The sequence below is a fragment of the Phoca vitulina genome, unplaced genomic scaffold, assembly GCF_004348235.1.
Source record: "Phoca vitulina isolate PV1807 unplaced genomic scaffold, GSC_HSeal_1.0 scaffold10, whole genome shotgun sequence".
In the NCBI taxonomy this organism is placed as follows: domain Eukaryota; kingdom Metazoa; phylum Chordata; class Mammalia; order Carnivora; family Phocidae; genus Phoca; species Phoca vitulina.
Genome location: NW_022589713.1, coordinates 28,007,965 through 28,028,477, shown reverse-complemented (window position 1 = coordinate 28,028,477; position 20,513 = coordinate 28,007,965). Strand labels below are relative to the sequence as shown.

The window sequence follows — 20,513 nt, the reverse complement described above, 5'->3', positions numbered from 1 at the left end:
CTTTTTTTTCCTTTTAAGAACTAATATATTTCATATTTTAAAAGAACCTTTGTTGCAGAAATAATGGGAACTTTTCCCCTTTATATTTTTTATTTTCTTTCCTTAAAAAAAAATTTTTTTTCTTAAAAAAAATTTTAAAAAATAATAAATAATTTCCCCTTTATATTTTTTATTTTCTTTCCTTGGCTCTATACTAGGTGGTATTTATAATTTCTTAATATTGATCTGAGCTTCTGAAGTAGCCTCTCTTTCTCAATATGGTGTATTCTATAGTTGGTTTGGTTTTTTGAATCCAAAGTTAATTCTTTTCCTGAATAATAAAAATACATTTATTTGAACACTGTTTAGTCATTGAGTAAACTTTAAAAATTAGGCTCATAGTTTTATCATAAACATTTTTATGTATCCTATTTTATCAGTAATTTGAGAGAATGTGGGAAATATCCTTCTATCATTTACATTTATTTCTAGTAGAATACCTTTTTTCCCCATTTGTATGTAAGTGGGTCATATGTGTCTTGAAACAACCATGAAATATTGATTCAAAATATTAGTAGAAATCATAGAGCAAAAGCATACTTTGGATTTAAAATTTAGAAATCTGGGTTCTGGCTACACTCTTAGAGTGATATAAGTTTGTTACTCTGTTATATTTGAGAATATGGAGTCAAAGAATCAATTTAATTGCTGAATGTTATACCTTAGTCTGTTCAGGCTGTTCTAACAGATATCATAGGCTAGGTGGCTTATAAACAATAGAAATTTATTTCTTACAGTTCTGGAGGCTGGGAAGTCCAGGATTAAGGTGCTGGCAGATTTGGTGTCCAGTAAGAGCCCACTCCTGGTTTTCTGTCTTTTCACAGTGCTCTCACATAGCAGGGGGGCCAGAGAGCTCTCTGAGGCACTAGTCCCATTCATGAGGGCCAACCCCCAAACATCCATCACACTGGCTGTTGGGGTTCAATATATGAATTGGGGGGGGGCATTCAGTTCACAGCATATACTAAAGATAATAGAAACTAACCTGAATTTCCATCCCACTCTTCTACTACCCAGTCATTTTAAGTTCCTAAGCCCTTGCCATTTTATTTTTCCAGGTTATCATAGCTTAGTAAGTAGATGAGAAAGGTTTTTTTTCCTGATTCTTAGAGCATCGCTTTGCTCACTTTTTTTCTTAAGATTTTATTTATTTATGTGAGAGAGGGAGCAGAGGGGAGGAGCAGAGGGAGAGGGAGAAGCAGACTCTCCGCTGAGCAGGGAGCCCAATATGGGGCTCGATGTGGGGCTCGATCCCAGGACCCTGAGATCATGACCCTAGCTGAAGGCGGACGCTTCACCGACAGAGTCACCCAGACGCCCCATGCTTTTCTCACTTTGTGTTGCCTATATTTTGTTGAGAATCTATGTAACTATATGATACAAACTCTATAAGTTTTTAAGAATAAAGACACGATTCAGGGAAACAATTTGGAAAAAACATACAGACAGAAATAAGACTGACTAAAGTTTATATCTTAGCTCTACCACCTACTGACTGTGTGACCTTAGGTAAAAGAATTAATCTCTCTGATTCCTGATTACCTCATTTGTAAAACTGGAATGTTACAGCTCCTATATCATAGAGTTGTAGGGAGCATACCTACAAATGTGTAGAACACCTGCCCCAGTCATCTAACACATAATAAATAAACTAATTTCTGCACCTTTCCTTTCTTTTCTGAAATTTCCTTCAAGTTTTATTTTTTTATTTATTTTTTTAAAGATTTTATTTATTTGAGAGAGAGTGAGGGAGAGAGAGAGAGCACAAGCAGAGGGTGGAGGAGCAGAGGGAGAGGGAGAAGCAGGCTTTCTGCTGATCAGGGAGCTTGATGTGGGGCTCGATCCCAGGATCCTGAGATCATGACCTGAGCCAAGGCAGACGCTTAACCCACTGAGCCGCCCAGGTGCTCGTGAAATTTCCTTTAAGTTTTAATCAACTTTTTCATCTATTAAAGTTTTCCCTTGTCTCAGAAAAGTATTTTTAAAATTCTCTGCAGTCCGGGGTGCCTGGGTGGCTCAGTCGTTAAGCGTCTGCCTTCGGCTCAGGTCATGATCCCAGGGTCCTGGGATCGAGACCCGCATCAGGCTCCCTGCTCTGCGGGAAGCCTGCTTCTCCCTCCCCCACTCCCCCTGCTTGTGTTCCCTCTCTCACTGTGTCTCTCTCTCTCAAATAAATAAATAAAATCTTTAAAGATAAATAAAATAAAATAAAATAAAATAAAATAAAATAAAATAAAATAAAATAAAATTCTCTGCAGTCCTAAACTGGCAGTAAGTGAGTATTTAAGGATTAGATCTACAGTTACCTATGAAAGATCTAATTTATAAATATCTACAGTTATCTATAGATTATATAGGGAGAATATTTATAAAATCCACGCTTCTTTAGCTTCACAATCTCAGCATCAAATTTTCTTATTTCTTGTTTTCATATTTGTTGAAATAGTATCACAACCTTTACAGTTAAATGATAATTTCAGAGAGCACAAAATATGTATGTAACTTTTGCATTTTCCAGAAACCAAAATCAAAATAATACCTTAATTCATATCTCCATAATGAAGCAGTATTTGAGAAAAGGGGGGGAAAAATCACACTTAAATGATGAATATATCTTCTTGAAGTAACTTTATTATTTTTTTATGATAGTGGAACTGGTCAGTATCTGTGCTTTTCTGTAATATACAACTGTCTGAGCTAATTATTGATCACTTAAGGCTCTGAAAATGTTACCTTCCATTTAACTAATTAACTGGCTTGTTTGCATTTACAGCCTTACATTAACATAACCCAAACTGACTTGAGCATACATGTTAGTTTGAGTTCCTTTGCTTCAGAAGCCCCTTCAAGCCCTTTTTATTATCTGTAGTCAGGCTCTAGGGGGAACATTTTTTTCCTATTTGTTTATTTACATAGTCAGCTGCAAGCTCCAATCATCCAAGGCTGTGTAAATGTTTATCTTTGAAAAGACAGGCATACATTTGAAATATGAGGATAAGCTGCTCTGAGTCAGTCATCAGTGAGAGTCCCTTCCCCTGGACACACTTCTGTTTTTTCCTGGTGTCCCTAGTTGAAATTCACCCCTGTCAGCCCCATGGGTCACTATTTGTAGTATATATTAGCATGCTGCACTTTTTAAGTAGGGTAGTGAAATAGACAATGCCAATTAAATATTTGGTCAGTAATATTGAAGTGTGTTACTGGATCTATAATTTGAGAAAATAATACAAAGAAGAATAGTTTAAAAGTGGAAAGTTGTAAATCTTTTCAAACATTTTACAGATACCTTGCTTATTTATTTACTTATGGGTCTGCTTTATAGTTATATAGTTAGCTCTACATAAGACTTAATTACTGATTTTTAATTTGACAAACAATTTGTAAGTCTCAAAGATACAGTTTAAAGGTGGAATTTTCACAGACTATTTTAATAGAGATTGATATTCAGTATTTGTCTATTTTCTGTATCAGATTACCTTGCCTTCTGGGGGAACGGTGGCGGTGGTTAGTAATGGTTAGTAATCCTATTTTTTTTTAAAGATTTTATTTATTTATTTGACAGAGAGAGACAGAGAGCGCGCACAAGCAGGCAGTGTAGCAGGCAGAGGCAGAGGGAGAGAGAGAAGCAGGCTCTCCCCTGAACAAGGAGCCCAACATGGGGCTTGATCCCAGGACCCTAGGATCATGACCTGGGCTGAAGGCAGTCGCTTAACCAACTGAGCCACCAGGCACCCCTGTAATCCTATTTTTTTTTTTTTTTAAAGATTTTATTTATTTATTTGACAGAGAGAGAGATAACGAGAGCAGGAACACAAGCAGGGGGAGTGGGAGAGGGAGAAGCAGGCTTCCCGCCAAGCAGGGAGCCCGATGTGGGACTCGATCCCAGGACCCTGGGATCATGACCTGAGCCGAAGGCAGACGCTTAACGACTGAGCCACCCAGGCACCCCCCTGTAATCCTATTTTTAAAAATTTCTTTCTAATCCAGAGCTTTCGCAAGTGTTTTTGTGACATTTGTTTATATATATAAAATTTATATATAATATTATATATAAAATTTATAGATAAATTTTATATATATAAATAATATGGTTATATATATATTTGGTTATATATATTTGGTTCAAGAGAGCTAACAAATCTTCATTCTGCAAATCTTTATTGTACACCCATTATAGGCAACCCAGTGTGCTAAACCTCCAAGACCCAAAGACAAATAAAACACTGCCCACTTATCATCTAGAAGGGGAGACAGACATGGAAGCAACTAATGTAGATGATGACCAGTGTTATAATGGGGGCATTTTACTAAGATCTAGAGGAATACCAGTTGGGATAGTTAAAATTGAGGGGTTGGGGAATGGTGGTTACAGGGAAGGTATATCTGCTGGACATTCTAGAGGGACAAGACTTTTCTATGAGGTGAACAATATGAGTAAAGGTAGTCTTCATTTTCTACTATCTAACAATGCATTCTTTTTTTCTTTTTTTTATTGGCACTATTAAAATGGTTAGATTCGATTGGCCTTACATTTGTTAGTGACAAAATTATGCCCTTAGTTATGAAAGACAACTAAAGTGGCCCCTACAATATGAATATTTACATATATCTGTTTCATTCTGTTGACACTGTTACTTTGCATAAACTAGTATTTTGATAGTATTAAAGTTTTAGATTTTAGTATATCATAGGTGTTTGATATATTAAAATCCATGATCAAAAAATTTAACTGGGAGTTGAAAATGAGAATCTTTAAATCACAAAATTAAATGAAATAGTTGATAATGATACAATTGAGAATGAGTATTATGTGCTTAGAAATATGGGAAAAATCAATAAAGCAGCTATGGAATAAAAAATAGCCTGCTAATGAGAGAATATTTGAAATTTAAAAGAAGTCCTAGTATCATCTGAACATATGGACATAGTTTTCATTTCATGATTATAGATGCAATGTTCTGAGATAGATATAGTAGTTTAGCTGGTTGACATATTTCAAGGATTTTCAAAGATTAAATTTCAAGCTATTTGTTCAGATTAGAAAAGTAATTCAGATGAGAAGCCCAAGTCTCTGAACCCATTTGAAGCAAAACAGGATTGTTGAACACTTATCTCTTAACTCTCATTCCAGTTTTTTAATGTGCTTCTAGATCTTAAAAGTTGTCTTGAGCAGCAGAGCTCTACTGTCACTGAACCAGGCACAGACCGAGTAACTACTCTTGTTTGCTTGCCCCTTCCGACCTGACCACCTGGCCAAACCCAGGGCCTGCTTCTCTCTTTTAATATTCCAATTATGTAGGTTGAACAGGGACTATTTTTTTTTTTTTTTTTCTACTTGAGAGATCTCGAAGAGGGTCGAGGGAGTGGGATAAATAAAGCCAGAGTGGTCTGATTGGTGTTTTTAACACTGCTCCCATCCCTGTTTTTCCCACTGTCACCTGGACTGTTTTTTTTTTTTTTTTTTAAGATTTTATTTATTTATTTGACAGAGAGAGACACAGCGAGAGAGGGAACACAAGCACGGGGAGTGGGAGAGGGAGAAGCAGGCTTCCCGCCGAGCAGGGAGCCCCATGCGGGGCTCGATCCCGGGACCCTGGGATCATGACCTGAGCCGAAGGCAGACGCTTAACGACTGAGCCACCCAGGCGCCCCTTGTCACCTGGACTGTTGATGGGTCCTAGAGAAGGAACCCCATTTTCCTGCCTCTATATGTCTAGGTGCCATTCCTAATCATAATATTTTATTTTATTTTTATTTATTTTTTTAAAAGATTTTATTTATTTGAGAGAGAGAGAGCATGAGCCGGGGGAGGGGATGGTGGACCAGAGGGAGAGGGAGAATCAGGCTCCCCGTTGAGCAGAGAGCCCGACGCAGGACTCAATCCCAGGACCCTGAGATCATGACCTGATCCGAAGGTAGATGCTTAACTGACTGAGCCACCCAGGCGCCCCTGTATTTTAAAAAGCTCTGTAGAAGCAAAGGAAAAAAAAGCTCTATAGAAAAATGAGAATTTTCTTGTGCTAGTTTTCAATTTTATAGTAGCATTCCATGTGACAGCTTTATGGAAACATCTCTTTGGTTCATATAAGGGTATCTGTGGTCATATAATTAAAATTTTTGTGGCATCCATTTGGGAGTATCTGAATTATTGAGCATATGGGTAACAGGATAAAAAAAGAACAAAGGGCCTTTTATAAAGTCAGGACTAGATTTGAGTTCTCTTGAAGTAGGTGAACTTTCAGGTAACATAAAATTTCATCAGTGGAGAATACTTCTGCCTAAGACAGGACTTTTATGAAATATATTTTAATTTGGACAAGGAGGTCATGAGAAAATGGTTCATCTTCTGTGATGCAGAACAACTGTTTTAAAAAAATTAGTAATAAAAATACTACTCCCACTGGTGTTCTAGCCTACACAGGAAACACAGTGCAGACTCAAATTAGGTCTCCACACCCTGATTCCTTCATTTTAGTGTCTTCTCCCAACCCTTTATCCCCTACCCTCTATATCCAGTATTCAGAAAAGGGATTTTTCCTTTTTTTTCTTTGAGATAGAGTAGGCAGTTAAGGAAAGACCCCAGAGGGGGATACACATGCATTCTCCCCTATGACCCTAGCCAACAGTAACATATAACTTCATTATGATACATGTACATTGTGGTTTTGATCCCCTCCCTGCAGGGAGAAGGCTGCCATGACAGTTCCAACAAGGACCATATAGAACCAAACCCTGCCCCCCTCCCCTATTTCCCCACCGGTAGGAGGAGTCCCTTAGATGAGTGGAAGCAGCCTCGGAGACCACCCTAGCTATGACCCATAACCTATGCAAGCATAGAAAGGAAAGACGAAAGAAGACCTGAGCCCTGATGCAGTTGCCACCTCTGGGCCTGTCCCCTTCTCCCAGCTTGGGAGGCTACTTTCACTTTAACTGCTAGTGAAGGCTTGCTTAAGAGTTTGGCTCTGAATTCTTCCTTGGCCTTGGGGGGGAATGGGATTGGCTGCTGACATTTGGATATACAGTGACATATCGGTTATTTACAGGTCAAGTTTCTAATAGCTTCAACCAGCTAGAATATAACCAGAAACTTAGGAGGAAAATATTAGAAAAGGTGAAATGTTTGCTTATTAAAATATGTTTAGGCACAGGAGAGCCCTTCCAGTCCTTATTCCCACAGTCTTATTTCACATTTTTCTTAAATTAGAAAAGATTCTGATAATTTATGATGTTGAAATAGGCTAGAATGTATGGCAGTTTAAAGTCTAGTTTGTTGTCTTTATTTTAAAAAAGACACACTGAGCAAGTGACAGAGTGGTGGAGATTTAGGATTTTTAAAAGCTAATGTATAATCATTATACAAATTGGTAGCCAGTAGCCTGAAAATGATAGTCATGAGAAAAATGTCACTAAAAACAGAATGGAAAACTCCAAAAGCAAAGCAATGTGGAGTTATTTAATGTAGTGGCAATTAGCCATAATGTTCCAAATGTATATCACATCTGGACAAAAATTTCTTTATGGCTTAGTAATATTTTGATACTCTCAACATTTTTGTGTTGCAAAAAAAAAAATCACTTATATAGCATACATTGGTCATTCATTATGCTAGGTATATGAGGTATTCAAGCCTGGGATTTTTTTATAGTAGTGAGTTTTTTTCTTTTAAATTATAAATGAGTGAGATTTTCTGGTGGCCCTTGGATGAGGATATTTCCTTACCTTTTCAGAGGCCCATGTGAAATTATTTTCCTAGGTACATTAATCCAAACAAATTATAAAGTACATAATGTCCGTATTGACTTAAAGTTTATCACATGATCCTTTTGTCTTCATTTAAAATTTTCATGTCCTGGATCTTTGAGCCAGTCTAATACTGAGTATGGTCATATTAGGTTCATGATTCAGCTCTTGGGTCTGGTTCTTGCCAGCATTGATTATTTTTGGTCACTTACAGATGCATCACTTCATCACTAAAGATTTGCTTCCCTAACTTTTATGTGTATATAAGAAGAGCGAGGTGGGAGGAAGCAAGGGGCAGAGGGTGGTGGTAGAGACAGAGAAACCTAGACAGAGAGAGGCAACCAGATAGAGATAAAAAAGAAAAAATATCTATTATATCTATATATGATCTTATTAGTAGCACCATTCATTTAGAATTAATTATATACTATGTTACATCTCTTAACGAAACTATCTTGACTTTTTAACTAGTTGTACTGTTTAACTTTTAAAGTGTATCTGTCTTCTTTCCCCAGTAACACTGTATGTGATATATATATCATTTGTATATTTATATCTCTTGAAACTTTTTTATAGTTGTTACTTTAAAATTCAAATGTATCTATGAATGGTTTATTATCCTTAAAACATTTGAGTTTTGGTGTTCAATATAGGAACCATTAGTGACATGAGTCTATTTAAATTTAGGTTTAAATTAATTGAAATATATAGTTCTTCACATGTGATTAATGATTACCATATTGAACAGTCAGATATAGAATATTTCTGTTATCTCGAAAAGTTCTGTCGGGTAGTGCTGATCTACAAATTATCAAATGAATGATGGATTCAGTTATAATCCATTCAGATCTTTTTAAGAGAAAGTATTATTTGAAGCATACATGTATTTCTATGTGTGTAATACCCTATAAATCAACCCAGTCTTGAAAAACATGGTTTATGAGATTAGATTGACTTTGAATTAGGACATCAGATTCTGCTAAATAAATGTCTGTTTCTAAATTACTGCAGAATAATTTGTTCTCAATTCTTTAAGCATTTACTTCATAGTATTGTTTACATTGTAGACTGTGGCAAATTCTTTATCACATAGAAAGTTAGATATCAAGTTCATGCTAGTTTCAGAAATAGCAAGGCAAATGTAGTGCAGTGGGGATGTGAAGAAGGTGGGGGAGGTCTGCAGGAAGGTGCCTCAAAGAAATAATTCTATAAGAAACATCAGTTAAGTGTGGAATATCAAATATATTCATTTCAGATGACTTCATAGAGATAGTTTGATATAGGATCCTTTTCTCACCTCATTTCTAAATGCTGAATCTTTGATTAGTAGTATAATGACATTTCTTATATACTTAATATTTTATAACCTTGTGATACAGCTTTTTTGATTCCTTTTCTAAAGGCATGTTTATTGACTTTACCTACTTAATATGACCTTGAATTTAGAAGCTCTTAAACATTATATTTTGAAGAGAATGATACATTTTTTTTTAAAGAATATTATACCTGACAGTCCAAAACTATTGCTAACTCAGTGTTTTGTGTCCTCGTGGACATTGAGGTGGAAGTTCAGAATTTCTCAATTCAGAGTTAAATCCAAACCCAAATCAAAATATCATCATAAATTAATTTTAAGAAACCTCCATACAGTGAACTGTTTGTTGCCTTTGTTTCAATGGGGCCTCATCAGATGAGAATATATTTCACCTAGACATAGAAAGAAATCCATTTTAAGCTTGTAAGTAATTGTGCATTCTGTTTTTATATTTATTTATATATGTATAAGTGATATGCCCTGATGTTTCATTATGGAGAAAAAAAAGCTTTAAATAAAAGTAAGTTTTTTAAAAATTCCTGATACAGGAAGCAAAAAAGCCAGTACAGTTTCTAATTGCCTTTTAGAGTCTCTGAGTTCCCTCATTACCTGTGATTTAAGCTAAAAATGAGGTAATTATAGATAACATCAGTGTTTATCTGGTTGATCTTGGCACCTGCAGTCCTAATGTTGTAGCTTACCCATATCTGGTGCCACACTTTACAGTCTGATGCTGACATACCTAATTTACACTTCTCATATTTCCATTGATTTTTAAGTTAGATGTTCCTTGTTCTATTTGAATGGTATTTTTAAAATCATTTCTTGAAGATGGCATAAAAGTGTATACTCCTTTACTTGGAATATTGGATTTATGGTACAGTCCTTTCATTAGTAGAAATCTTTCACTAATATATTTCTATACAGATTTAAAATTTATTATGTCCTTTTACCTATGTATTTGGTAAAGCAGGTATGGTCACTAATATGGCAATTTTTTTCAAATATTGGCATGCACTTCAGGATCATAAAATTGTATAAACCTTTTTGCATCAGATTCAGTTTTCTTACCTTGTGCTTTCCACTGTCAAATATTCTACGCATCTAACTCTGATCTTATTTTGCATAAAGATCACCTTTATTTTGCCCTGGCCTTTAGTACTACTATTTCTAGTCAAATCTCAAAAAACAAGATGATCAAGGGCTAGCTGACCTTGTAAACTACAGGATCATCTCTGCAGAGCTCCTTCACCATACCACCCCCTTACCATACCTCCCTCTTTGATCTTCCTTCTCTGTGACCTGTTCAACTTCCCCCTGGTGATAATCCATTCTCCATTCCCCTCATTCTTTATCAGTGAAAACCAGACTTAGCTCCTCTTAACCAAGTATTGAAGATCCTGAGTACTAGACTGTATGTAGTCTCTGAATTGTTTTCAGTAACTGTAGTCATTTGGGTTTTTTCAGTTAGCCCCATAAAGACATTGCTGCCTGCCCAGCTGGTGCCTGAAAATGGGGGTAGAAATCATCCTATAAAATATACAGTATAAAATTATTTTCTCTAGTGTGTCATCATTTGGGGCAATTCAGAAATTTTCTAGTCCAGAACTGCCACATAATCAAGTAACTTATGCATTATTTAGGTTACAAAAGTAATTAAACAATTATATTTAGAAGGTGCTAACTAGTTTTATACTAATTTTATGTGCGTATCTTAGGAAATACTACATTAAAATATATAATTAGAAAGAGATCTTGCGATCATCAGCCGTATTTATTCACTGCGTATTCTAGTTGATTGCCATGTCAAAAAAAAATAAAAAACAAACAAACAAAAAAACCCCACCAAAACCCAAAAGCATTGCCAAGTGGATTAGCTACCTAAATAGGTATTCTTGGAGGGGAGACCTCAATTGCTGCTGCAGAAGTTGATTTCATTTACTGAGAAATGACTGCAACACTCATGGCCAACATTTTTAATCAGTCACAGTGTTCTTTTCTGAGGAGCACATGGTAGCCTCAGAATCCTTTTTCACACAGTGCTTCCAAGGCAGCCACTACCAATCCGTTAACACTGGCCTGAGAAATAAACCAGTTTCTCTGCCTTTCTCTGCCTTTCCCTGTGTAGATGCTGGTTGTTTTTAGGGACCCAGTGTCTGCAAGGCATAGTGGTTACCACTAGATGGCACTAGTGCTTTGTCAAGAGAGTCCTTAAGGGCCAGGTGTCTCTCTCATCTGTTCTATTTGAGGCGTTTACACACCTAAATACCCCAGGTTGTTTTTAACACTCACAGCAGCTGTTGACTTACTTTCTCAGTCCAGCGTCCAACTGGTGAAAACTTATCCCTGTACCCGTGGACTTGATGTTCAAAAACTAGAAATCTAAGGAAGAAAATATAAGGTCATATTCTTGTCTTACCTTGTTGCCAGAGGCCATTTTTGTCCTTTGATGTCTGCAATACCGTGTTTCCCTTTTAGTGCTGCTTCCAGGAAGATGCTTCTCCTAATTCTTTTTTTTTCTCTTAGTCAATTTTTATGAGTCTTAGTTTCCTCATTGGTAAAGAGGGGTTAAAAATACACATCCTAGGAGAGTTGTTGTAAAGGTTAAAAGTGATTTACTTAAAATATTGTATTTTTAAATATATATGGATTTTTTATTTTTTATTTATTTATTTATTTTTTTAAGATTGTATTTATTTGACAGAGAGAGACACAGCAAGAGAGGGAACACAAGCAGGGGGAGTGGGAGAGGGAGAAGCAGGCTTCCCGCCGAGCAGGGAGCCCAATGAGGGGCTACATCCCAGGACCCTGGGATCATGACCTGAGCCGAAGGCAGACGCTTAACGACAGCCACCCAGGCACCCGTGGATTTTTTTTTAGCATTTTAATGGCATCATTGCCAGATTTTGGCTGTTACGGGCACACTATTTATTTTTTTTAAATATAAGACAAAGTTTAGGAACTACCTTTTCTTTATTTTTGTTAAGCTGAAAAATTCCATCACTGACTCGTCAGTAACTTAGTATTCTTTGCCCATGTCCTGATCTGAGTTCAGGCGTAGGTCCCCATTTGTATTTATGATTGTAAAAAACTTTTATTTGGGTTCAGCTCCCCTCAGAGGGCTAAACTGTTCAACACTTTGTCCTCTGTGGAGACTCTTGAAGCTCTGACAGCCCAGCTCTTAGGGTAACATTTGAGTGCGTATGGTGCTGCTATTATTTTCTACACTCAGTTTTTATTTTTAGGTATAAAACTAGTTCTCCCTTCTCTGTACTGCCAGGGTGCTTTGCCTTCACCAGATTATTATTGGTTTACAGATCCATCTACCTTAACTTCATGCTTTCTCTAATCTTTCTATGTGCTAAGCACATGGTAGGCACGGTCACTCGTGTTTACTCCGTATCACTGTTCATTAATGAAACACGAGGCCCTAGAAGAGCAAGACAATGAATTATCTGTGGCCTTCGTGTTTCTCTGTTGTTACAGAGCTCTTCATCAGTTTGAGGCGTTAAGCCTTAATTGGAACTCTAAGTACCCTGAATAAATTGAGATGATTGTGAATTCCAAAGATAATGTTTCCATTTCACATGCCCCAGTCTCCTGTTCTCTCTACCGACACTGTAATCAAGGCCCAGGGTCTTACTTAAGCTAACAAATAATTATCCTTCATTTCATAAGTAGTATGTAACTTGACCTTAAAAGGCTGCGTAACTTGACAAGATGGCAATGAATCTAGCCACCAGCTGTGTCTACCTTCACACTGTCCTGGTCCCTGTGAATAGGAGCTGATTTTGGAAGAGACTTGGGGAGTCCTTGCCTCACACTTCCCTCTCTTATCTGGAATGTATCGGTGATTTCAGGCCATGGAACTGCATGGTCTTGCACAAATTTTGATTCCTTTTGGGTTCTGAATCCATTTAAAATCTGCAGTTTTTGCTTGCAGACCACAAGCTATTTAGACATACTTAACATTTTCTGAGATGTACTCATTGCTTATCTCATCTTTGAGTACTGCTAAAACTGGATAAAAACAAAACCTGAATATGAGATGTGGATAATATATGTGAGATTGTTGGGAAATGGATAATGTATTTAAAATATTATGGGTAATACAAATGGACTAATGTGATTTTAAAAAAAAGAACATTTCTTTGAGCTTGGAGCGGCTAAGAATTACTTAAGCATGAAAACAGTGGAAAGAGCATCAGGAGAAAATGTTAGATTTAAATTAATACACAAATTAAAAAGCTTTACTGTGTTGAAAACCAAGGTATTGGGTTAAAAAGTATATGTGTATGGCAGACAAAGGTGTGATGTTTTTAATGTATTAAAAACTCCTCCTTTGGACCAATAATACGGCACACTAAAATAAAAGCAATATTATAATTATTATTAACAATAATGCTAATTTTAAAAAAGAAATAAAATGACTCAAGCATGAAAATTTTTCACTTTCACTAAGGATACAAATGCAAATTAAAATAAAAAGTATTATTTTCTGTTATGAATGGAGTGTTGGGAGTAAAATTTTCATGGAGCGGTGGTAGGAACGTATTTCTTTGGTATGGAGCCAGAGTGCTTGTCTCATTTGGCATACTTAGCCACTAGCCCCTCCTGGCAGAAGGCTTGGGGGTCAATGCTACAGGGCTGAGCTGGAAGTCTTCCTGCTTGTGGCAGTCAGGAATGTGCCATGGCCTGCATCACTCTTCTGGAAAACTCTGTGGAGAAGATACTCCACAGTCAGGTGTTGTAGCTGTAGGCGTGCAGTTGGTTGCATTACTGGCCCTGAGATAGCATAGCGAGCAGGCTGTCCTTTCTCAAAACGAATCAGGTCTGGCCAGTGACAACTGCATGTGTATATCGGAGGACGGTTGAGGGTTTTAAAGGCTTTCTTTTGAGGAAGTCTCTCTGAAGAGATTGCCGGGATTTCAGCCTTGATGATAAGTTTTAAATTATAAGTTTACTGTGGTATTATGAAATCTGAGAGAAATTTCATAAAGCTGTGCTCAGTAACCTCAACTGTTGACAAATGATTCTTGATGTTTAGTTTGGTACAAGATGCAGGGAATATAGGTCTACTTCCTTTATTCAAACTCAGTAAATGGTTTGGGACAATTAATTTCCAATTGTTTCCCAGTAGAGCAGATTTACTTGTATATTAATGAGGCACAGGTGTTAGGCCCCTGGTGTCTGCGCGCCTGGGAGGCATATTTCAGTTGTTTATCTGCTCAGCCATAGGTACTGCAAGGTACTCAAGCTTGCCTTTAACAGTTTTTACAGTGAGGCTTTTTAATTTTTTGATGTTTTTTTCAAATTTGCCTGCACCTGTTAAAATTTTAAAACTGATCATGTAGAAAGAAGTTGCAGAGATTTCAATAGGAAATAGCACTAAAAGTTAAAGTAGTCTTCTATTATATTTAACACCCCAGCCTGACACTAAAGAGCAATGGGTTCATTTAAACAGATATTTCATGTGAGAAGCCAATATAATCAACGGTACCCTTTTTGTTGTGTATTTTTGGAGCAGGTATGTCTTTGTCAATGGCTAAAGCAGTCATGTATTTATATTAATATTCATTTTTTTTCTTGTTTCACTGAACTGCACTACCAACATTTTAGAGGAAATGGAATAGCCTCCATAGACATTATGAATTTCAGTAGCTGGCATAATTACAGTGATCTACATATTCATTAAATCTACAGAAGAACTGTGTCCAAAAAGACAGCCATGTGTTCAGAAACAGTACACAACTAAATATATACGTTTTAAAAGTTGCATTTCTTAGACTTTATTTAAAATTAATTTCCTGTTAGCACTCCTCTCCAAGCAGAGAATTTTAACAAAAGGATCCCTATGCTTTGGTTTCTTGCATATAGGAAAGAATGGGAAGAACTATTTGTAAACAACAATTACTTGGCAACAATAAGGCAGAAGGGGATTAATGGGCAGCTGAGAAGCAGCAGGTTCCGCAGCATTTGCTGGAAGGTAAGAAGAAAATATTTATTTACAGTTTGTGGTTGCAGTATATCAACACATTACCTGATGCCCTGGGAGATTACCCATGCAGGGGATCACTGAATTTTCCAGGAGACTTCACTCTCGATTTTTTGGCCATCCAAGTTTATCTTTCATAGGACATTTACTAATAAGGTTGAACCACCTTAGTCCCGAGTAACTGGTGATGGTAAAGGAGTCATTTGAAATAGCTGTTCTTTCATCTCATTTGATGGAGCAGAATTCAAAGCAACACCTTTACATCCCCCAGAGGCTTCTGCAGAAATCCTTGAAGCCGGGCAGGAGCAGAGTGGGATTTACTTCCAGCTTCCCATTGTATCAAGTGCAGCCATTTAGTCACCCCTCTTTTTGATTCAGAAACAGCAGATGGAAAAGATTTTTCAATTTTTTTTTTTTTTTTTTTTTTTTTTACTGGAAACATAAAGTGAAGGGCAGCAGGAAAGAGAAGTGGAAGAAAATTAGGTCAGTCTCCTAAGAGAAAGGGCCATTGATTACCAAAACTAGTGATAATCTGCAGTTATCTTTTTTTGATTGCCTGGAAATATTGTCCCTTTTTGTTCTCTCAAAATGAATTAATTGAGGTTTAGACTTATTTCTGAAATGACTCCTGTTGAAAGTTTTTTAGGTTTTATCTGCATAAACTGAGCATACAGAGTCTGTGAAAGTAAAGACAGTAAGAAACACATGATGCATTAGACAGTTTTAGATTTAATAATTTAAATTTAATAATTAAAATACGTTTTTCTTCTGTTAGATGCAGGCAGTAAAGGCAGGGGACCTGCTGCTAGAATATTTGTATACAAATATTTGTGCCCCACCCCCCATTCCTTGTTGTTTAACTTTTAGTATCCTTCATTTGCTAAAAATAAACTCAAATCCAGATTTATTTTAATGTATTAAACTAAATGAAATAAAATTTGTCTTTTTAAGAATGCTTGTTATTTTCATAAGCTGGTTGCCAGTTGTAAATTACATTTCTGCCTTAAAAGGAATGATTTCACTTCTCAAGCCGTGCCCTCAGGTTCTTTTCCGTCCTTTACCTGCCGGTTTTAAGACAAATCTTTTTTTTTTTTTTTTTTAAGACAAATCTTAAACCTTGAAATTAATCATTGGACTTTGTGTCTGTCAATACGCCATTAATATAAGACTGTAAAATGGGAATTATACTTGAGCCTCAGTGCATTCTTGTTCATTTTTAATATAAATCTGGAGGGGAGCTTGATTGTTTTGTGGTGTGCTTTTGGGATCTTGTTCTTTTGGCCTCCGTTCACTTTTTGAATTGTCCAAATATATATAAACATTCCCAAATATAATTTATTGGGAACTGGAATGCTATGAATATGAAATACCATGAATATGAATACCTCTCGCAATATTCAATATGAATATCTCTTTCAGGTGATTCTGTTTGGCAAATAGTTTTATATGTTGCTTGTTAGGATTTTTACAAAAGTTTCCTTTTTTCTTTTTTTTTTCCTTGACAGCTATTTCTTTGTGTCCTTCCTCAAGATAAAAGTCAATGGATAAGTAGAATTAAAGAATTAAGAGCATGGTATAGCAACGTTAAAGAAATAGTAAGTTGTACTTTAATTAATGTAATTGTTTTCTTATGTATGCTTTAAAGTCCAGTAACCTCTGATCTTTGTGTGTGTGTTTTCTTTCTTTCCTTGCCAGCACATCACAAACCCGAGGAAGGTTGTTGGCCAGCAAGATTTGATGATCAATAATCCCCTTTCACAGGATGAAGGGGTAAAGTTCATCTTTATTCATATCTCAGCTTCTTTTGCCCATAAGAATATGCTTATGAGACTAGTTATCAATCACAATGAAAGCAGTGTTATTTCATGCCAGTTAGTTTTTTTTTACTCCATATATTATGCAACCTAAAACCTGATGGAAATTATTCCATGCTATATTCATCCTGTGTTGTGGGAGGTTTATGATCTATTTCTGTGGAATGGCACTATGGAGAAGTCCCAGGGGACCATAAGAACTCAGAGTAAAAGAGAAGAGCATAAACAGGAGGATAGAACTGTTTTATCAAGGTTGTAGTGGGCAGTGAGGAGGCTAGGAAACCTCCCTTTATGATAAAAATAGATAAGCGTTCACTTGGTAGGACTAACTTCCAAGAAGAAAAGTGACTGTTTGTAGTGAGTCTATTAAGTTTTTAAAGATACTGAAAAAGATCTGCCTATCCCCACTGATATTCCAGCGAAGACTAATAAGAATAATTACTACTTTAGAGGTATTGTATAACTTCTGCGATTGCTGCTCTAATTCCTGTTTCCCTGCTAACAGAAATTATTTTTCAGCTAATATATAATATTAGCATTTCTTTTTTTACCTGATACATAGAGTTGTTATGATATAGTCGATAGTATAGCAGCACAGAATATTAAGTAAATTTTAAAACTTTGCTTAAATTCACATTTTAAAAAGTATCTAAAAATCTGTTTGATCATAAAAACCAAGCTTTGCAGAAAACATTATATGTCTAGGGCTTTGGGAATTCAGATCAGGTTCAAGTTGAGACCAGTTGGCCTATGGCCCTGCTCTAATCCAAGTAGACCTCTTTGTTGTTTGTAAGGGAAGTAGTGGATGTAGAACAGCAAAACTATCATTCACTTTATAAGATAATACAAAAATTTAAAATATATACAGTATTATTACTGGAAAAATTGATGTTAGTGTAAGGATATGTTTCTGGTATTAAACTAGTTTTTAATAAAAATTATTCCAATTTCAGGTTTCCTTTCCACAATGTGAAATGATAACTCAGAGAAGGATAAATTTGATCAGTTAAATTATTAAATTGAGATCATAAAAGTCAAGCAAAGGTGTAAGATTATCTTAAATAGGTTGTTTTCCTTATTTCAGAGTCTTTGGAACAAATTTTTTCAAGATAAAGAACTGCGATCAATGATTGAACAAGATGTCAAAAGAACGTACGTAGAACTTGTAGTAATTCAAATTAGTGTTATCTCTTTGTAATTTTAGTAAAATACAAAATCCATAGAGGAGTTTTAATTGAATGCAGTATTTGCTTTGTATTAGTAACAAAGTTATTGTGGCCATTTTTGTTAGCAACAATTATTTTCTATTCTTAAAATATAGATTCCTGTTTTCCCTTTTTCAACATAAATTGTAATACTGATAATCTTAGTATTTAATCCATTTTTCAGTTTTCAACAGTGATTGAAAATCACGTGCTTCTGATTAAGGTTATATTATGTGGTCATAATATTGGTATTGCTAAAAAAATTGTCTCTTGCTTCACACCTTTGAATCTCTTTCTAACCAAATTACTTTTTAAATGACAACTATTATTTTTACCCTCCTCATTTCTGTCTCTCTCAGTCATTCAGGTTTGCAAACAACCTCTTCTCTGCATCTACTTAGTATTTACCATGTGAAAGAGTTGTTTACTTAGCTCATGGTTAATTAATATCCATGACTTTAATATATTGGGCTCCATCTTTCTGGCTCATGTAGTGAGAAGTACATGGAATTTGTGTGCGAACGTCCTAGGATAATTTCTAGCAACATATGCTATAATCTTAAGCATTTTACTTTTCAATGAACATCTTTCCTCAGCGTCCTTTTCTGTAAAATGGGGATAATAGTTAACCTCAAAGGATTGCTGTATATTAATAAGTGTACATTTTAATAGTAGTATTTAAATATGTTTGCACTTTTTTTCTAAAGATTTATTTATTCATCCTAGAGAAAGAGAGAGAGTGAGCATAATATAATGATATAATATTATGAGCAGGGGAGAGGGACAAAGGGAAAGGGAGAGAGAATCTCAAGTGGACTCTATGCTGAGCATGGAGCGCAACATGGAGCTCGATCTCATGACCCTGAGATCACAGCCCTACATCATGACTGGAGCCAAAACCAAGTCGGACTCTTAACCGACTGTACCACCCAGGCGCCCATAGATATGGTAACACTTTAAGCTGTAAACAGTTACATAAGTGTTAGTAAATTTAATCATTGGATCTAGGATGGACCATGTATTTGCAGTCATGGCTATCCCTAGTGCCTTTTTCCAGGTTCTTCTGCAGCTTCACCTGTCTGCCCCACCACTAGTTCAACTCCTGCTAGACCTGTCACAAGGTCAAGGCCTCTGGCTCTCTCAGATCCATCTCCTTCCAGGTCCCAAACACTGAATGATCAGATGACATAGACTGCTATTAAGGTTATACTACATATTGAACAAATGACATTTTCTATTTTAAAATGAAAATCAGTGGAGGGGTGCCTGGCTGACTGAGTCGGTAGAGCGTGTGACTTTTAATCTTACGGTTGTGAGCTCAAGCCCCACATTGGGCCTAGAGCTTACTTTAAAAAAAAAGAAAGAAAGAAAGAAAGCAGTGGAATCATGGGTTCAGAGTACAACAGAACTGTATGTAACTGGCAATGGTGGCAGGTTGGGGGGGAGGGAGGTATGGGATCATTTTGATAAGCTGAGTTATCTAGGTAACCCAAGAGTAACCACTTAGAGGGAAACTACTCTCAGAGGCGTCAGTGCTTGACTTCTAGTATATAGTTGCAAAAGGTAGAATGCCATTGTATTGGTGCCCAGGAGGCACTCAAATATTTGTTGGAAAAAACAAAAAACAATTTCCTCACCAATCACTTAAGTAACTGTATAATCAGTGGCAGTAAAACAGGCCTCTTAAAAACAAAATGCATGGTATATATTGCTAACCAAACGGTAAAGGTATCCTTTAAAAAAAAAAAATTGGTAGGCAGTTATCTTAGAAAATTTGGCTAATAAGAAGGATTATGATTAATCTCTCTACTGTTATCAAATGAAAATAGAGACACCATGGCACTGGAGTGGAGTCACATACTCAGAGGCCCTATGGACCAGACTGATTGAAAGACAAAGCAAACAAGAGAAGGGGAAAATAAAACTCAGACAGCCAAACCTCATAGGAAGTGGCATTGAGAGCCCATTGATTATTTTGGTTACTTAACACAAACATTTATGCTTTGCTGTGTGAGAAAGTGTTATTTCGTGAAAAGCGTATTTGGTTTTATATTTATCTATAAAATATAAATTTCTATATAGAAATTTATATTTCTATATTTTTCATATATTTAAAATGTGTGTGTGCATGTGGTGTGTACAACACATATATGGCTAACTTATTCTCTTACAGTTGTCTCCACTGGTACATTTTAATTCAGTTGGCAAACCTGAGATTCAGGGATGGCAGTTAGGAGACCTTATAGTTCATAGCATAGATGGAGGAGGTTGCATCTTCTTCCCCAGAAGGGTCTTCCATGGCTCTCCTCCACATTTAGAGAAAGTTTCCTTGCCATCTCTATATAAATTTTGTGGCAGGTAACTTAGCTTGTAAGGTAAGACTATCAATCTTTTAAGCCACCAAA

At 36.1% G+C, this 20,513-nt stretch overlaps 1 protein-coding gene across 7 annotated transcripts in view; it reads left to right on the top strand.

Moving 5' to 3' along the window:
* Positions 1–20,513, top strand: part of TBC1D5 (TBC1 domain family member 5) — a 568,425-nt gene that overhangs the window by 299,588 nt on the left and 248,324 nt on the right. For all 7 annotated transcript variants that reach the window (XM_032408767.1, XM_032408765.1, XM_032408766.1 and 4 more), the window contains 4 exons: positions 14,972–15,080; positions 16,595–16,684; positions 16,785–16,859; positions 17,988–18,055. In XM_032408767.1, coding sequence (XP_032264658.1) covers positions 14,972–15,080; positions 16,595–16,684; positions 16,785–16,859; positions 17,988–18,055 — 342 coding nt within the window. The remainder of the gene's footprint in view (positions 1–14,971; positions 15,081–16,594; positions 16,685–16,784; positions 16,860–17,987; positions 18,056–20,513) is intronic.